At 39.7% G+C, this 18,829-nt stretch overlaps 2 protein-coding genes across 6 annotated transcripts in view; one reads left to right on the top strand and one right to left on the bottom strand.

The window, feature by feature from the left end:
- The window catches only part of XPNPEP3 (X-prolyl aminopeptidase 3), a 45,186-nt gene that overhangs the window by 22,000 nt on the left and 4,357 nt on the right, over positions 1-18,829 (bottom strand). For 4 of the 5 annotated variants that reach the window (XM_054719559.1, XM_054719558.1, XM_054719556.1 and 1 more), the window contains exons 2-4: positions 8,497-8,613; positions 3,810-4,217; positions 168-370 (exon numbers count right to left, since the gene is read on the bottom strand). In XM_054719559.1, the coding sequence (XP_054575534.1) occupies positions 168-370; positions 3,810-4,217; positions 8,497-8,613 (728 nt within the window). Of the gene's footprint in view, positions 1-167; positions 371-3,809; positions 4,218-7,421; positions 7,483-8,496; positions 8,614-18,829 lie in introns of those variants that run through there. The other variant, XM_054719560.1, reaches the window with a different exon arrangement.
- DNAJB7 (DnaJ heat shock protein family (Hsp40) member B7) lies at positions 14,311-15,277 on the top strand. Its single transcript, XM_008144583.3, has one exon. It carries the CDS (start codon positions 14,311-14,313, stop codon positions 15,229-15,231), a length of 921 nt encoding a protein of 306 aa, XP_008142805.2. The 3' UTR covers positions 15,232-15,277.

The following is an 18,829-nucleotide window of genomic DNA, read 5'->3' as shown; positions in this document are numbered from 1 at the left end:
AGGTACTGAGCAAGTCTCTAGACGTGTTCCCTAAATGTCAAGGTTGAAGCTGGATGTTCACCTGCCATGAAATTACTGCATTAAGTACACAACCTCAAAGTGCCCACTGAACCCGAAGAGCTTAGAATTTTTTCATTTGAAAACAGCTTTTGCAGTAGGAATCACACCTGTGACGTCAGCTTTCCAGCAATCTGCATTCGTTCAATTTCAGCAGGAGATTTGATCAGCCGTAGGCGCTGTACCAGCTGCTGGACAGCCCGAACCTTGTTCTTGCTCTTGGTTTTGACTTCAGTCAGATGCTGCATATAGTCCGAGTGAAGCTGTGCGTGAGCGGGCCTCATCCAGTCATACCAAAGTGTATTTGTCTCGGCTTAAAGTAAGATGCCAAAAAATCAATGTAAAATAAAACTAACAGCAACAACAACAAATACCAACTGTCATGATGACTTAAACAAGAGTCAAAACTATAATATGTGGTGTGAAATGCTAACACGAGAATGTCAAACTCGCGGCTTGCTCTAAAGGGTTGAGCACAAACTCACAGGACTGAAGTAATTGAAGGGTTTGATCATAAATCATTGGGAAGGCCATTCCCTGGAAAATAGCAAGATATTCTGAGACTGAACTGACAGCTTTTCTGCCCCAATACAAAGTTTTGGAACTACCTAGATGGAATTAAACATTTATTCAAGCTTTGGTTTTATTTATTATTTATTAACTGTTAAAGAAAAATTACAATAATTGTTCTCCACACCACCACCGAGCCAGAGGCACTGTTGAATAACTGAACAAAAAGGATAGAAAACTGTACTCAGATCATTAAAAGGTTAAAAGCATTCCATCCCTTCGCCAACACTCTCCGCATTGGTAAAAGGAAGTTCTCTCGGTTAGGAGCAATTCTTCACGGCTATAGAAATGCTACAGTTGATAGTATGTGCTAATCCACTCTTATCCAGGAAATATTTTCTTTCCCATGTGCTATTTTCATTATAGACAAGCACTATTCATCTTTTAACTATATTTGCCTGACATAAAATAAGTAGGCTCATTATGAAAATGATTTCCATTTACACCAAGTCTCCATTTCCTTTCATTTTTTATTTATTTATTTTGTTAAATAGAATTTATTGGGGTGACATGGTTAATATAATTATATTAGAGGCCTGATGCATGAAATTCACGCAAGGGGCTCGGCCCCCATCCACAGTGGTGGCTGGGGGCCTCTGCCGCCCCGGCTTCGTCTGGAAGGACAGGACGTCCGGTCGAATTAGCATATTAACATATTACATTTTTATTTTATTATAGATTTCAGGTATGCAATTCTATAATACCTTTCTTTTATTTTTTTCTGACAGTAGCTAATGAACTACTGCATTCTCAAACTATGCCTAAAGGGTTGTATGTTTTGTGTGTCTTATTTTTTTTTATTTTTAAATATTTTTACTGATTTCAGAGAGGAAGGGAGAGGGAAAGAGATAGAAACATCAATGATGAGAGAGAATCATCGGCGGCCTCCTGCACGCCCCACAATGGGGATCAAGCCCGCATCCCAGGCATGTGCCCTTGTCCAGAATTGAACCTGGGACCCTTCAGTCCACAGGCTGACGCTCTATCCACTGAGCCAAACCAGCTATTGCTGTTTTGTGTGTTTTAATAAAAAGATTTAAAATTGATTTTGAGAGAGAGGAAGAGAGAAACATCAATGTGAGAGCAAAACATCGATTGGCTACCTCCTGCATGCCACCTACTGGGGATCAAGCCTGCCATGTGCTCTACCTGGGAATTAAACCGGCAATCTTTCGGTACAAAGGACAATGCTCAACCAACTGAGCCAGGGCAAGGGACAAAGTAATTTCAAGAAATAGAATAGCTACAAAGAAAATGATTCTATGCCCACATTCATGAAGACTTTGAAGATTATGGAAGTTCCACTAGCTTAGTTGGGTAATCATTTCTACAAAATAGAAAATATTTTATAAAGTAACTAGTAGCCCGTTTGCACGAAGATTCGTGCAATAGACCTTCATTCACCTGGATGCCTGCACCAGTTTTCTGCCGGCACCAGGGACCCAGGCCTTGGCTGTGGCCACCGCCTTCTGCCTTCTTTCAGGGTCCGGGCTTGGCCCTGGGCGGTGGCCTTGGGCTCGGCCGCACCCAGCGTCCCTGCGACCAATTGCAGGAGCCGACCCCCAGTGGTCTCCTGCGATCGGCGCAGGCTCCCCGCTGGCCCCTAAGGCGGGGAAAGCCTCGGGCGGCTTTCCCGGCCTTGGGCTCCGCCACACCCAGCGTCCCTGCATGGGCGTGGCTTGGTTGGTGGGCGTGGCTCGGGCGTAGCGAAGGTGCGGTCAATTTGCATATTTGTCTATTATAAGGTAAGATGGAAAGAATTGAAACTTATTAGAATGTGCATATTTGAGCAAATATTTTCTTTCAAGGGAGTCTTAGTAGAAAACAAGTCCAGTAAATTCCATGAATGTTGGAAACTATTTTGGAATTCTGTTTTAGAAACTAACTTCAGAAATGGTTTATAAACCACATAAGAAAAATCAGACTAAAATTTTACAATCCTTGCCCTGGCAGTGTGGTTTAGTTGGCTGAGCACCATCCTATGCACTGAAAGGTTGCCAGTTCAATTTCTGGTCAGGGCCCATGCCAGGGTTGCAAGCTTGATCTCCAGTAGGGGCATGCAGGAGGCTGCTGGTTGATGTTTCACTCTCACATTGATGTTTTTCTCTCTTAAAAATAAAATCTTAAAAAAATTTTTTTGCCCTGACAGGTTTGGCTCAGTGGATAGAGCGTCGGCCTGCGGACTGAAGGGTCCCAGGTTCGATTCCAGTCAAGGGCATGTACCTTGGTTGCGGGGCACATCTCCAGTAGGGAGTGTGCAGGAGGCAGCTGATCGATGTTTCTCTCTCATCGATGTTTCTAACTCTCTATCCCTCTCCCTTCCTCTCTGTAAAGAATCAATAAAATATAAAAAAAAATTTTTTTTTACAATCCTGCATTATTTTGTCTAAAACCAGTATTTTCAAACCTGATCATCTATCTTATTTAACACATTTGGCTCTAAGTGACTTTGGATACTTTAAAAATGCTTCCAGAACTATAGATTTACAAAAATCTCTAAGGATAGTTTATATTGTAGTGTAGGTTCTGCAAAGTTCAAGAAAAGGAATCCCAAAATATTCTGAGTGATCATAATTTCACCAGAATTAATGTAGAGAAAGTGACTATTTTGAGAAGTATGAACTGTGTATGTAAATCATCTAAGAGTCTTGTAAAAATGTAGATTCTGATTTAGTCAGTATGAAATGGGGGCCTATGATTTTACATTTCCAATATCTACTATGCATTTGTAATTCTTTTTTTCCCCTCATTTGTAATTCTAATATGCATCACCAGGTGATTCTGATGCTGGTGATGCTTAGATCCTTTTTTGAGAATACTACTTCATTTTGAAGTATTGGCAAAAGCAGTAAAAAGCAGGGATCAAAGGTCAATAGACTGGTCAGTAATCTTAAAGAGTGGCCCATCCTCCACTTTAGAAGGAAATTCACTCTTTGGGATTTCACAGTAGGACAGTTAACAGTCTATGTGAATGAATACTCTAGTAAGATTTAGCAAATGAATAAATGAAGTTTTTAAAGTAGACCAGTCTTGTGGTAAAAATTTATGTTCCTTTCTTGGTGCTTAAGAGAAACCACTGCTATGGATAATCATTTCAGGACATTAAGAACTGTGTCTAAATAGGTAAGGAAGGTCTTAATCCCAATCTGGCCTATCATTTGACTTCTGCTCCCAGTGGTTACCTTTCAGTTTCGAAACTAGATGTTGAAATTCTTCCAGCGTATAGGCTTCATCCACACCAGTTAGAGCTATTGCTCCGTCAGTGCCCGATCGAGGGCCATCCCAAAGTTCTCGACTGGGGTCTCTCCGAGGCACAAAAAGCATGGCCTTGTGTGCTGGTAACTGCTTGCCAGGGAGGCTTTGAAGGACCAGAATGCTATCGGGCTCTTGGAATCCACACAGGTACAGGAAATTGTTGTCTTGGTGGAAAGTATAGGGGATATCATTGCTCATATAGTATGTAGGGTTGGATAGCAGAACCACTGTCTGGTCTGTCCCACTCTGCCCTTGTGCTTCCTTGTGGATCAGAGACATTAATTTGTGTCTGCGAAGTGCATATTCCACCTGTGATAGTCCTGGAGTCACCTCCCCTAGAAATGACAAACAACAGTGATGCTTTGCATTTCTATTAGTGCCAAAGTATGCAAGGTAGTTAATATTAGATAAAGATACCCAAGTTCATTTCTTCAATTTAGGCCAAATCTCTTCATAGCATATGGAGAATTACGGGATAACCCAGGTTTAAATTTTCTATTCTATTGTAAAAATTTGAAAAACACCCACACATACACACACAAAAAACACACAAAAACACAAAAAAACAAGATAGTTAGAAAATGACCAGCTGCTCCTGCACGCCCCCCACTGGGGATCGAGCCGGCAAGCCAGGCATGTGCCCTGACCGGGAATCGAACCAAACCTCCTGGTTCATAGGTCGACACCCAACCACTGAGCCACAATGGCGGGGCTATACTGTTTTGTGGTTAAGTGTGAACTCTGTCAGACTGTTGTGAATTGAAATCTTGGCTTAACAACTGACTTGGGGAGAGCTACCAATCTGCTCTATGCCTCAGTTTCATCATCTTTAAAGTGGACATAATAAGCCCTGGCTGGGTGGCTCAGTTGGCTGGAGCATTGTCCTGTACACCAAAAGGTTGCGTGTTCGATTCCCTTTCAGGACACATACCTATATTGTGGGTTCAATCCCTGTTTGGGGCACATACAAAGGTGAACCAGTGAGTTCGTAAATGAGTGGAACAACAAAAATCAATGTTTCTCTCTCTCTCTCTCAAATAAATAAATAAAAATTACAAAAAAAAACTACAACTAAACAATCACTGAAATATGGACACCTAACTGATTATGAAACTTTTAAGGGAAGATTTGGGGATTATTATCTTTAAATCATTCTAGAACCAATCTAGAATATATTTTTATTAATTTCAGAGAGAGGAAGGGAGAAGGAGAGATAGAAATGATGAGAGAGGATCATTGATTGGCTACCTCCTGCACACTCCAATTGGGGATCAAGCCTGCAACTGGGCATGTGCCCTGACAGGGAATCGAACCGTTACCTCCTGGTTCATAGGTTGACGCTCAACCAATGAGCCACACTGGCCAGGCTAGAACCAATCTTTTTATTATTTTAAATATTACACTTGATAGGAAAACAAAAAAGTGGTTCTGGATATGTCTGACAAGTCATTCTGACAGCTCAGCTTCTGAATAGTCCTCTTATAAAGCACTCCAAACTGTACTTCACATTCTAAAATTTATTTTGGTTAGAAGTGTAGAAATTTTAGAAATACAGGTTTTTGGAACAAATGCTACATTAGGCACTAATGCTTCCTATTCCCTGATGAGTTTCAGTGTTTGCGTGAACTGAACACCTTGCTGTTCTGCTGGTGACAGCAATACTCCTGTGGCAAGTCCGGGAACTATGCAAGTGTCTCTCTCGTACAGATAGAAAAACAGACTCACAGCTCATAATAGTATCTAGCTCAGAATGCCACTTGCCTTCCTACATGGAATCATTTTTATTTTCCCCCAGGTGGTAAGTGGAGGGAATACTAGTGATTGAAAAGGATGAACTGACGTTTTCTGTCTCTACAGACACAGGGATGGCAATGTCATGAAAAAGAAGAAATGGTCTATAATGCCCAGATTTCTTTAAGAAAATAATAACTTTTAAACGTCACTAGGAGGGCCTGGGTGAGTCAACCTGACTCTTTATTTTCATCTAAAATAGTAGTAGTAAAGCCAGAACAGAGTCCCTTTATCTCCCATGTTATTCTACTGAGTATTTTCCAAGTTACTGTTGCTCCAGGAAACTTGAGTAGGTATGGCCAAGAGAAATCAGCTCTCAAAAATTCAGAAGGAACTGACACAACAGTTTCACTTTTAAGAATTTAAGAAAATAATTGAACATTATACAGAATGTACACGCACACACACAATTTTTATATAAGAAATAAGTCTAGAAATATACATATACAAAAATCTCAACAGTGGTTTTCTCGAAGTGGTGGGATTATGATTAATTTTTTTTATCCTCACCTAAGTATATGTTTATTGGTTTGAGAGGAGAGAGACATTGATTGGTTGCCTCCCATACTCATCCCTACTGGGAATTGAACCCACAACCTTTTGGTGTACAGGACAATGCTCCAACCAATTGAACCACCCAACCAGGGCAGATTATGAATAATTTTTAAAAAATGTATGCTTAGCTGTATTCTCTAGTTTTTCTATAATATATATAAAACTTGTATAATAATTAGGAATGGGATTGAGACAGTTTCAAAAAGTTTTAAGTACTGGCAAGTATTGAGAAAATAACTAAGCCAAACATGAAACCTTTTGGAGCAAACTGAAGTATAGACAACACAATTTTATACCCTAAACTAACAAATTGGCTATGTAAAAGAAAAAAAATTTTTTTCAGTATTACATGCCTTTTAATTTTTCTTAATAATTTACTCTTTCTTCACCCCACAAACATTTTAACACATATGTTTTGCATCTCTACATGGAGAAAGACAAATGATTAATACTTTGAATACTTACATAGTTCTTGCCTCTAAAAACTGTATAACTGATAATTCTGTTTTAAAATTTTATCTTCTCTCCCTTCTCACTTACCCCAATGTCCAAAGCCTATGTCTAGGAGAATAAAAATTATGATAGGCATCCCTTCCCCACATAGCTGAGATGAACACGTGAATGTGTATGAACATGTATGTGTGTATATTTATTTGCATTCATTTTTCGTTTTTAATCTTCACCTGAGGATATTTTTCCCATTGTTTTCTAGAGAGTGAAGGGAGGGAGGGAGTAGGGGGCGGGGAGAGAGAGACAGAGATAGAGAGAAAGACAGAGAGAGAAACATCCATGTGAAAGAGACACATTGATTGGTTGCCTCCAGCACGTGCCCTGACTGGGCCAGGGAAGAACTCGAAACCTTTGACCAGCAATTGGTGTGTGGGCCGATGCTCTAACCACTGAGAACGCTGGCCAAGGCTACACTCATTTTTTATTTTGCTAACATGTATATAACATACATAGCAAACATTCTAGATACAGAGACCATCATTTTGACAATATGATTACTAGTTTCAAGGCCTGGAAAATGCAGCTCACCACATAAAAGTATCTCACCACAAGAAATCAATAATTTTCAAAGCTGGTAAAGCTTAGTATCAGTTCTACATTTAAAAAAAGATTGACGCCAAAGGTAGGTTGATAGGGTAGAGAAATACTTAAATTTATATCAGCTGGATTGCTATTAAGCTTACCTTACAGCTTTGAAAAACTCTGATTTCTCGTGTGTTTCAGTGGTGAGCTGCATTTCCTGAGTCTCAGCCGACTTTCCAGCAGGAATTCCAGTCTCATGAAGAATCAGCAAAAAGAAGCCCTCACTGAGAGACACACTGGTATCGTTCACTGAGTGGAGACAGTGAAAGAGTAACACATTTCTGAAGGCAGTTTAGATCATTAGTATCTGTGCTTACACAGAAAATACAGATTTAACTTCTCATGGCAGAAGCAACCATTTCCCATGAAACCCGGGCTGCTTTCTTACAAAGCATGTGGTTTTACTCCACCTACCTCTTTGGGATGATATTCACTCACTTCCCTCATGCCTTTTTAATAAAACAAAATAAAAACGTTTAGGCATAAATTTGAGCGATAGTGATGACATATCTAGCAGCAACACTGGAGTCTCATAGCAGAAAAAAAATATTGGGGAGGTCAACTTTTATCAAGTACAAAAACCAGAGAAGTAAATAAACACCAATGTTTGCATCATCTTTACAGTGCTGTTACCTCTCAAAGCCAGGACAGTCAGATCTGGAAATCTTGCATAATCTATACAGGAATATTTTTGTTAAACGTTTGAAATGGGTATTTAACACTTTCAAGAAAAGCATGTTTTCGAGGATAACACACAAATTCATGAAGTATTCCATATTTTTTTTAAAAAAACATGTTTTATAAAACATCTTTAACATAGTAGTTCACTAGGAATCAATAGTTAGAACACAATTGTAGAAACTAAGTCTTAGAAAGCAATAGAACTTTTCTTTAAGAAAATCCTAAGTACATATGTCACTGATAATTCTGAATGGTAAGGCTTAATAAAGTGTTTATGGCTCTAGATAGTGCTGTCCATGGAGTACCAGTAGCCACATGTAGCTATTTAAGTTTAAATCTAAATTATTTAAAATAAAATTTAAAAATTTAGTTTCTTAGTTGTACTAGCAACATAGTAAATATACAATAGCCACTTGTGGCTGGTGGCTCCTGTATTGAACAGCACAGCTCTAGAGAAAGCACCTGAGAGACAGTTTTTATGGTTAAAATCCTTACCTGGTCTGAGGAGGTGTGGGTGTGTGAAGGGGCTGGGCTGGCCCAAGTATCGATTTGGAACCCTCCTGTCTGGGATGGGCTGGAGGGAGTACCTTCTCTGAGAACAGGATATGCATCCTAAGGAGAAAGAAAGAGGATGAAATGGGAGAAGGAATCTAGAAGGTCCTCACAGTACAGGTGTACATTTATCTTTCTCCAGCATTTGGGTGTTTTAGAAAAATGCAAATTAATTTCACCTTCAATATATATATATGAACCTTCCTCTGTGCCAGCCAGAGCCTGTGTGGAGCCCTGGTAACACAGAAGTGATCTCATTTTAACCCTTAGTGACTTTAGTCTACTACATATGCTTAGATTTTTCTATCTTTCAAAATATGCTTGACTCTAGCTTAGTACCCTTCTTAATCTGGCCCCTGCTCACTCCTCTAGTGGCTGGCCTAATCCTCAAAAAACATTATTGCAACCACACTAAACTACGCAAAGAGCTAGCTAATTAGTCTGTATTGTAACAGCATTTGCCTTTAAGTACACAGTTATCTTAGTCTAAAATGGCCTTTGCTTGTTTCTGATCACTCAACTTCTCAAAAATCAGCTCCAACATCTAGGAAGCCTGATTTTAATTCCCCATCCCTATTGCATCTGATACGAAGACCCCTCCTCAATGCTACTGCACTTAATTCTATTTTGCTATTGTTGTTAATCCTAACCTGAGGTATGTTTCCCATTGCTTTTTTAGAGAGAGTGGAAGGAAGACAAAAAGAGAAACATGGATTGGTTGCTTCCTGTATGCACCCGACCCAGGCGGAAATAGAATCTGCAACCCAGGTAACAAGTCCTTGACTGGGAATCGAACCTGCGACCCCTGTGCGCAGGCCAACACTCTATCTACTGAGCCACATCAACCAGGGATTAATTCTATTTTAAGACCTACTACACTGCACATAATTGTTAAATTAGTTTGCTATGAACTTTGGGAAGATAGAGATTATTTGTTATTTGACTTTATTTTTCCCAGTGATGAGATTTGGGATATATTTTTGAAGGTCAAAAAGCCAACAAATCTGGGTTCTGATTAAATGCAGGGAGTAAAAAAAGCTTAGTAAGGATGATTCCCAGGTTTTTGCAAGTGGGTGGAAGGTTATGCCATTAAATGAAATGGAAAAGATTGAGATAATTATTGGCTACTCCAATGGAGAGGTCAAACAGTCTTAAGTTCGGTGGGTGGGGGGTGGGGGAATAGGTTAGATATATAAATTAAGGTGTCATAAGCACATGGGTGGTATCTGAAGTCCTGGGGCTGAATTATTACCTATGAAGATGGTATAGAGAAGTCCAGGTACTCTACTATTTTGGTGTGAGAAGAAAAAGCACAGGAGAAAGGAAGAAAACTGTAAGAATGTGGTATTTAGGAAGTTAAAGAAACAAGTGTTTTACGAGAGGGGAAGTACTTAACTGTGCCATGTGCTGCTAAATATGAGACCAAAAAGACAACTACTGGATTTAGCAACATGGAAGTCACTCGAGACCCTGACAAGAACAGTTTTAGTGGAGGATAGAAGATAGAAACCCAAATGGGTGAATTTACAAGATAAATAAGTTCTGGGGATGTAATGTATAGTATGGTAACTATAGTTAACAATTATATATTGTATATTTGAAAGTTGCTAAAAGAGTAAAATTTAAAAGTTCTTACAAGAGCCCTGGCCAGGTGGCTCAGTTGGTTGTAGTTTTATCCTGTACATCAAAGAGTTGAGGGTTCGATTCTGAGTCAGGGCACATACCTAAGTTTCAGGTTCAATCCCCCATAGGGGCTCATAATGTGCAATGTCTAGAACCTAAACTCTTAAATACTGGTCTAAGAAATGAGATAGAGTTGTAAAGAGCAGAATTTGGAATCAGATAGACCCAAGTTTAAATATCAGATTTTTCACTAATGAGCTAGGTTTCCTTAGGCAAATTACTATTTTTCAGAGGCTCAGGTTTCATATGGACACAAAATATTTATTTTGCTGGAATGCTGTGACAGTTCAATGAGAAACTGCATGTAAGACACTTGCTACAGGGTGTAACCCAAAGATGGTGGTACTCAAATAATGTTCAATATTTTTATTACTGTTATTTATTTTCAATGGCAGGCAAATACAATCACATGTATACCATACATAGTATAAGCACAGATACTGGAGAGAATTGAAATGATTTGAGTTTAAGAGTTTTGCAATACTTCTAGTCAACTGGTATACAAACAAAAAGTAAAAAATATTCAAAGCTGACAAATGGTCTTGAAAGACTGTCTAGAAACGTACACTATTATTTTCTATGTCACTAGAATATCATTTAAACAAGTTGTTTATACGTGTGATGAAAACTAAAACAAATAATATATAGAGGAGGAGAAACAGAGACAGATCACCACAGGCAATTTCCTAGGACAATAAAATGAGCCAGGAATAGAATGTACATCTTTTTAATTCAGGCCTAGCCTATTGATAATTTAAATTGTCCCCAAAGAAAAGCAACTTTGGTCGAGTTTGCTTCTAACTGGATATTTTTTAAATTGATTTTTAGAGAGAATGAAAGGGTGGGGTGAAGGGAGAGAGAGGGAGAGTGAGAGTGTCTGCCTGGATTTTCTAATCCTAACTTTCCCACATACAACTGATTCTCCACATAGCAGACACTGACCCATTAAAAATGTAAATCTGATGCATTACCTCCCCACCCACCCCCAAAATTGGCTTCCCACTAGAAATGAATGCTAGCTTTATTCATAATGGGTCAAAAGTGGAAAAACCAACATGTCCATCCACATGGCTAGTAGCTATTATACTGGATCATCACAGCTCTAATGTCATCTCTTCAGAGGCCTTGTAAAACCAATTGAAGGTAGCTTTCTGCCATCACGCTACTTTTTTTTTAAAGCACGTATCACATTATCTCCCATTTATTCGTTGTACTCTATCAGTGGTCGGCAAACTCATTAGTCAACAGAGCCAAATATCAACAGTACAACGATTGAAATTTCTTTTTTTTTTTTTTTTATTTTTTATTATTTATTTTTTTTTATTATTTTTTTAATGAATCTTTATTGTTCAGATTACAATTGTTTCTCCTTTTTCCCCACATATCTCCCCACCACCCAGTTCCCACCCCCCCTCTGCCCTTACCTCCCCCCCCACTGTCCTTATCCATAGGTGTATGATTTTTGTCCAGTCTCTTCCCATACTCCCCACACAGACACCCCTTTCCCCCTGAGAATTATCAATCCACTCCCATTCTATGCCTCTGATTCTAATAAGTTTATCAGTTTATTCTGTTCCTCAGATTTTTAATTCACTTGACTTTTAGATTCACTTGTTGATAGATATGTATTTGTTGTTCATAATTTTTATCTTTCTTCTTCTTTTTCCTCTTTTTAAGGAATACCTTTCAGCATTTCATATAATGCTGGTTTGGTGGTGATGAACTCCTTTAGCTTTTTCTTATCTGTGAAGGTCTTTATCTGCCCTTCAATTCTGAATGATAACTTTGCTGGGTAGAGTAGTCTTGGTTGTAGGTTCCTGCTATTCATCACTTTGAATATTTCTTGCCACTCCCGTCTGGCCTGCATGGTTTCTGTTGAGAAATTAGCTGATAATCGTATGGGAGCTCCCTTGTAGGTAACTAACTGTTTTTCTCTTGCTGCTTGTAAGATTCTCTCTTTGTCTTTTGCTCTTGGCATTTTAATTATGATGTGTCTTGGTGTAGTCCTCTTTGGATTCCTTTGGTTTGGGGTTCTGTGCGCTTCCTGGACTCGTAAGTCTATTTCTTTCATCAGGTGGGGGAAGTTTTCGTTCATTATTTCTTCAAATAGGTTTTCAGCATCTTGCTCTCTCTCTTCTTCTGGTACCCCCATAATTCTGATGTTGGTTCGCTTGAAGTTGTCCCAGAGGCTTCTTACACTATCTTCAACTTTCTGAATTCTCTTCTCTTCATGCTTCTCTGGAGGAATGTCCTTGGCCTCTTTGTATTCCAAATCTTTGAGTTGATTCTTGCAATCCTCTAGTCTGCTTTTGGGTCTCTGTATAATATTTTTTATCTCAGTCAGTGTATGTTTAATTTCTAGTTGGTCCTCATGGAATTTATCGGCCTTTTCCATGAAATTCTTGAAAAACCTTATAACCGTGGTTTTGAACTCTATGTCCAATCGCTTGTTTTCCTCCATTTCTTTGGTTTGTGATCTGTTTCCTTGCCTTCTCATATTCTCTGCTTCCCTGAGTTGGTAGGGTAGTTTTGTGTACTAGGTGTCCTATTGGTTCAACGGGTCAGCCTCCCAGTTACTTGAGGTGGACACTCTTGGTGTACCCTTGTGTACTGTGTGTCCCCCAGCAGGAGCTACAGCAAGGGCTAGTTTTCTCCTCCTTTGCTTGGGCGGTTTTGGAGCAGTCTGACTGGAGCTGCAGTTGGTTAAGCTGCTCCAGAACAGGCCATTTATATGCAAAAGCCGCTGTGTGGAGCCGGGGCGGGTTTGTAGAATGTGCGGGGCGGGGCCTCAGGGCTGGGCGGGGTCTCAGGGCGTCACTAGGCTGGGGCGTGGCCAACGGCGATGGCTGCCGTCAGCCGTCTCTGCCTTTCCCGTTTCCAAGTCCCTGCGCCCCACGGTCCAGCGCAGTAAACAATGATTGCTGGGCGCACCACCGCAAAAAAGTCACTCTCACTTTCCGACCCGATGGCCGAGAGTCCAGCTTCTCCCCGTAGGTGTCTTGGTCCCCCGAGTGTCCCCAGAAACTGGATTTCAGAGTGATCGGGAGCTTGTCTCTCTGCGGGTTGAAGAAAAGCCGCGCACCCAGCCGCCCGCCGCCGGCCCGATTCGCGTGCCTTCGTACCTCAGCTTTTCAGCGATTGTGCTCCTTTCTGTTCTTAGTTGTCAGTCTTCCACTTAGCCTGCTTTCCCGTGGTTCTGGGTGGTAGACGTTTTTGTCTTTTAGTTGTGTTTTTGAAATTGTTGTGTGAGGCCGCAGATTAGTTGTTTAACTATGCCGCCATCTTGGTTCCTCCCTCTCGAAATTTCTTTTGAGAGCCAAATTTTTTAAACTTAAACTTCTTCTAACGCCACTTCTTCAAAATAGACTCACCCAGGCCGTGGTATTTTGTGGAAGAGCCACACTCAAGGGGCCAAAGAGCCGCATGTGGCTCGCGAGCCGCAGTTTGCCAACCACGGTACTCTATGATAATGTAAACACCATGAAAACTGGCATTTTTAAATTCAATACTGTTATTACCAGTGGCTAAAACTGAGCCTTGCACAAAGTAGGCACTCAATAATATGTATTGAATAAATACACAGTTTTCAAAATCTTTAACTATATGTTTTTTAGACTTCATTTTTCCAAACCAAAACATGCAAGAACTGGGAAGTAAGTTATTAAGACTTAGTAACCTAGAGATCACATTATGCAAGTGGCATGCTGTGGCCAGTAACAACAGGTTCCACTGATTTATGAGGTATTGTTTGAGGCTTCCAGAGAAATATAGGGGAAATCATCCAGAGGGTTCAGGATGGTCTGATATGACTCTGGACTAGCTCCATTTAGAAGGTCAAGTCCCTACCCCAACCCCAGAATGACACCATAATGCAGCTCTCTGACATAAGCTTGTAACTCTGCTTGCCACACAATCAGTACCCTATCATCTCCTAGCAACCCACAGGAACATGTCTTCAATGTAAAAATGTGCCTATTTGCAGTCACTCTACCACCACCACCAGCAGAGCCGGGACGGAAAGGAAACCACGGTTCTTACTACCCAGGGCACCCCCTTCTAACAATTCGTTAAAACATGGTAGATTACTATGAAGTTCTAGGAGTGCAGAGATCTGCTTCATGTGCGGACATTAAAAAGGCTTATCATAAAGTGGCACTTAAATGGCACCCTGATAAAAATCCAGAAAATAAAGAAGAAGCGGAGAGAAAATTCAAAGAAGTAGCTGAAGCGTATGAGGTATTATCAAATGATGAAAAACGGGACATTTATGATAAATATGGCAAAGAAGGATTAAATGGCGAAGGCGGAAGTAATATTGATGATTCTTTTGAATATGGCTTCACATTCCATAAGCCAGATGATGTCTTTAAAGAAATTTTTGGTGAAAGGGACTCATTTTTATGTCTTTTCTTTGAAGACACACTTGAGGACCTTTTAAGGAGTCCAAGAAGTTCCTATAGAAGCAGAAACAGAGGTGCAAGATCCTTTTTCTCTACCTCCCGTGACTATCCAGTTTTTGAGAGGTTTTATGAATATGATACAAGATATACACCATATGATTCACTGGGCCATGAAGACATTCATTCTTTCTCTTCCCTGGCGTTTGATGACAGTGGGATGGACAACTACACACCTTTCACTTCACATAAAACTGTTAACGGCAGAAAGACCAATACAAGCAGAATTATTGAGGAAAGAGAAGGTGAAGATGATGGCGAGTTAGAGTCCTTCCTCATTATAAACGATGTGGCAGATGAAGAGGGCTTTGCAGAACACAGCTGGAGAAGACAGTCACTTGACAATTATTCACCAAAGTCCTACAGCTCCAAACATGTACCTCCATACACTTGTGTGGAAAATGAGCAACGTATACCGTGGGTCACCAGCAACAAGGATCCCCCTGTTTTCTCAGCAGGATTCAAAGAAGGTGGTAAGAGGAAAAAAAAGAAGCATAAAGAGGTGCACAAGAAGAAGTCAACCAAAAGGAATCGTTAAATTGGCTCTTCAGACACATTATGTTCATATAACATTTGGAACACGACTCTGTGTGTTTTGGTTTATCAGTTTTGTAGGTAACTTTTGTTTAACACTAGAGTAAGATTTATGATTATCACGATCAGCAGGATTGTGGTCTGGTTGTTCGGAGGTATGTCTGGAAGATGTATTTGTGGTGACAATTACATTAAGAATTTGGAAAGTGGCAAAGATGATTTTGCTTCTGTTTTTGAGCTAAATGTTTACATATTAGGCTTTTAATAGTCTATGATCTATTTCATTATTTTTCTTTTAATTAAAACTATACAAACTTCTGAAATATGTATAGCATTAGGAACTAAAACTGTATTGAGACATACAGGTTCAGATCATATAATTATTCATGAAATGACTTTTTCTTTTCCAATAGAGGTAGAGCATTTGACACATAACTTAAAGACATTATAAATTAAAAATTAAAGTATAAAGTATTTTATTTTAAATTAAAAATAGCTAGACTTATATTTATATAGCCATGTCACAGCAGTAATTATTCACAATAGCCAAGAGGTACAACCAATCCAAATGTCAACCGATTAGTAAATACGTAAAATATCTGTACATACAGGCATAGAGTGGAGTATTATTCAGCCATAAAGAGAAAGGAAATCCTGTTAAATGCTACAACGTGGACGGACTTTTTGACATTATGCTAAGTGAATAAGCCAGTCACAGGAAGACACTTTATGATTCTATTTATATGAGATATCTGAAGTCAATTCATAGAAACAGAAAAAAATCATGGTTAGCAGGGAGTAGGGGGAGGGGAAAGAAAGAGTTGTTAATTGGTAAAGTTTCAGATTTGCAAGATGAAAAAGTTCTGGGGATCTGCTTCACAACTGTATATTTAAAAATTATTAACATGGTAAAATTTTAAAAAAATATTTTATTAATTTTTTACAAAGAGGACAGGAGAGGGATGGAGAGTTAGAAATATCAATGAGAGAGAAACATCGATCAGCTGCCTCCTGCACACTCCCTACTGGGTATGTGCCCGCAACCAAGGTACATGCCCTTGACTAGAATCAAACCTGGGACCCTTGAGCCCGCAGGCCAACGCTCTATCCACTGAGCCAAACCAGTTAGGGCCATGGTAAATTTTATGTTATATGTATTTTACTACAATAAAAAATAAATAAATAAAGGCCAGACTTACCATGGATTCTTCAGAGCAACCAGGTTGTATCATGTGTTCTAGGCCATCAGTGAATCACTCCAGATAGGAAACTTTCTATTTTCTTTTTTTGTTAATCTTTACCTGAGATTATTTTTTTTCCACTGATTTTTAGAGAGTGGAAGGGAGGGAGGGAGAAGAGAGAGAGACACACAGACACACATCGATTGGTTGCCTCCTGCACATGCCAGACCGGGCCCGGGGAACAAACTTGCAACCCAAGTACGTGCCCTTGGCCAGGAATTGAACCCATGACCCTTCAGTGCAAGGCCACACTCTACCACTGAGCCACAACGGCCAAGGCTCTATTTTCTTTTTGGGTATGTACACAGGATCTATGGATACATTACTCTAAAATACCACCTTTAGCCACTATAATTTAGGGTTATGATAGAAGATAAATAATAAGTTACCGACACATTAGACACTGAGCCAAGTGGTTTGAGCTAAATGTTTGAATACGTTCTTTCAAATGAACTTAGTTGAATATCAACATGATGACTTCTTAGCTTCCTTCAATTATTTAATTTTTAAAATATATTTCAGCCTATTGCTTCTACTCATTTAACAGTATTTTTAAAAAGAATTTTGATTGATTTTTAGAGAGAGTACCTACTGTTTTTCAAGTAGTGTTCTAGATACCTGGGGTACAATAATGAACAAAGAGCAAAAATCTTAGTTGTCACAGACTGGAGAGAAACAATAAACAAATATTAAGTATATATAATGTTAGTCATAGTTGCTAAGGAAAAGAATAAAGTAGGGGAAGGAGATAGAGGTTTTGAAGTATGAGAGCTGAAATAAAAAAATACTTTTATTGATTTTTAGAGAGGGGGGGGAGAGAGAGAAAGGGAGAGGGAGAGAAACACTGATGTGAGAGCATAACATTGATTGGCTGCCTCCTGCATGCCCCCTTATCGGGGATCAAGCCAGCAACCTGGGAGTGTGACCTGACTGGGAATCAAACCTTTCAGTGCAAAGGACTACACCCAACCAACTGAGCCACACCAGCCAGGCCAAGAGCTGATATTTTAGCTAAGGTAGCCGGGAAAGTGATAGTTAAATCTGAGTTAAGAGTTAAGGAGTTGGCCATGTGTATACCTGGTGAGATGGAACTCCAGGCAGAAGGAACAGCAAATGAAACATTCTTAAGGCAGCTGTTTGAGGAAATGGAGAAGTTCAGTGGTAGCTGATTAAAAGAGCAAATAAATGAAGTAAGAAATGTCATGCAGTGTTTGCTATATCACAATATGGACTTTGTTATTATCTGTGGGGCAGGAAGCCATTGGAGGCTTTGATCAGAAGAGTGACGTAATCTGACACAATTAAACAGGCCCAATCTGGCTGCTGGCATTGAAAAGACCCAAAGTTAGCAGGGATAGAAGCAGAGACATCCAGCTACTGCCACAATCCAGGCAAGAGATTATAGTAGGTTGGTCCAGGATGGTGAAGGTGAAGAGTGGTCACATTCTGGACATATTCTAAAGGTAGGGCCAAACAGAATTTGCTAACAGGCTGCATGTTGAATATGGTAAGAGTCAAGGTTTTTGGCCTTAGCCACTGGAAGCAGGGAGTTGCTATTATCTGAGAAAAGGGCTGCAGGTGTTAAGTTGTGGATGGGCTACATTTGAGACGCTTAATTTTATTAAGCACCTGGAAAGAAATGCTGCACTGACTTGTATCCTGCATGTTACTTGTCACTGAATTCTTCCTTTTTAAGCAATAAGACCTATTGATATAATTTTAATCTTTTAGCCCTTAGAACTATAATTATTATTAAATTTTAATGTAACTAAAAGGAGCAAATAACCTAGCAGCACTAAAACCTAATCACCTTTGGCAAAAGAAAGTTCAGTGGTATGTAGCAGTGCAACAAATTTGGAAACCAGACAAAAAAAATATATATCTATTATTTTTTATATTTTATTATTGATTTCAGAAAGAGGGAGAGGATAGAAACATCATGATGAGAGAGAATCATTGATCCGCTGCCTCCTCCATGCCCCTTACTTGGTATCAAGCCTGGTGTGTGCCCTGACCAGGAATCCAACCGAGACCCCTGGGTTCCTGGATCAAGTCAACCACTGATCCACACCAGCAGGGCTCTGCTATTTTTAAATGATTTATAGTAGTGTAAGATTTTTGTTATGTTTGATTTTTAAGTTGGTAGGTGGGTGAGAAGGAAAGGTCATTATTTTATAGGAGGTACTGGTGACAATTAGCACTTAAAACTTATTTTCAGAAAACCCTATCTAATAAAGAGGGAATATGCAAATTGACCGTCATGCAGTGATAAGATGGCTGCACCCACAGCGGAGGCAGGGATCCCATAACACAAGATGGATGCATCCACAGCGGAGGCTGAGTTCCCATAACAAGCCTTAA

This window comes from Eptesicus fuscus, chromosome 7 (assembly GCF_027574615.1).
Source record: "Eptesicus fuscus isolate TK198812 chromosome 7, DD_ASM_mEF_20220401, whole genome shotgun sequence".
Taxonomy (NCBI): domain Eukaryota; kingdom Metazoa; phylum Chordata; class Mammalia; order Chiroptera; family Vespertilionidae; genus Eptesicus; species Eptesicus fuscus.
This window is presented reverse-complemented; position numbering and strand designations above follow the sequence as displayed.

What these genes read in the sequence shown, in the direction of transcription:
- DNAJB7 (XM_008144583.3), top strand. Translation starts at nt 14,311, where the DNA reads ATGGTAGATTACTATGAAGTTCTAGGAGTGCAGAGATCTGCTTCATGT.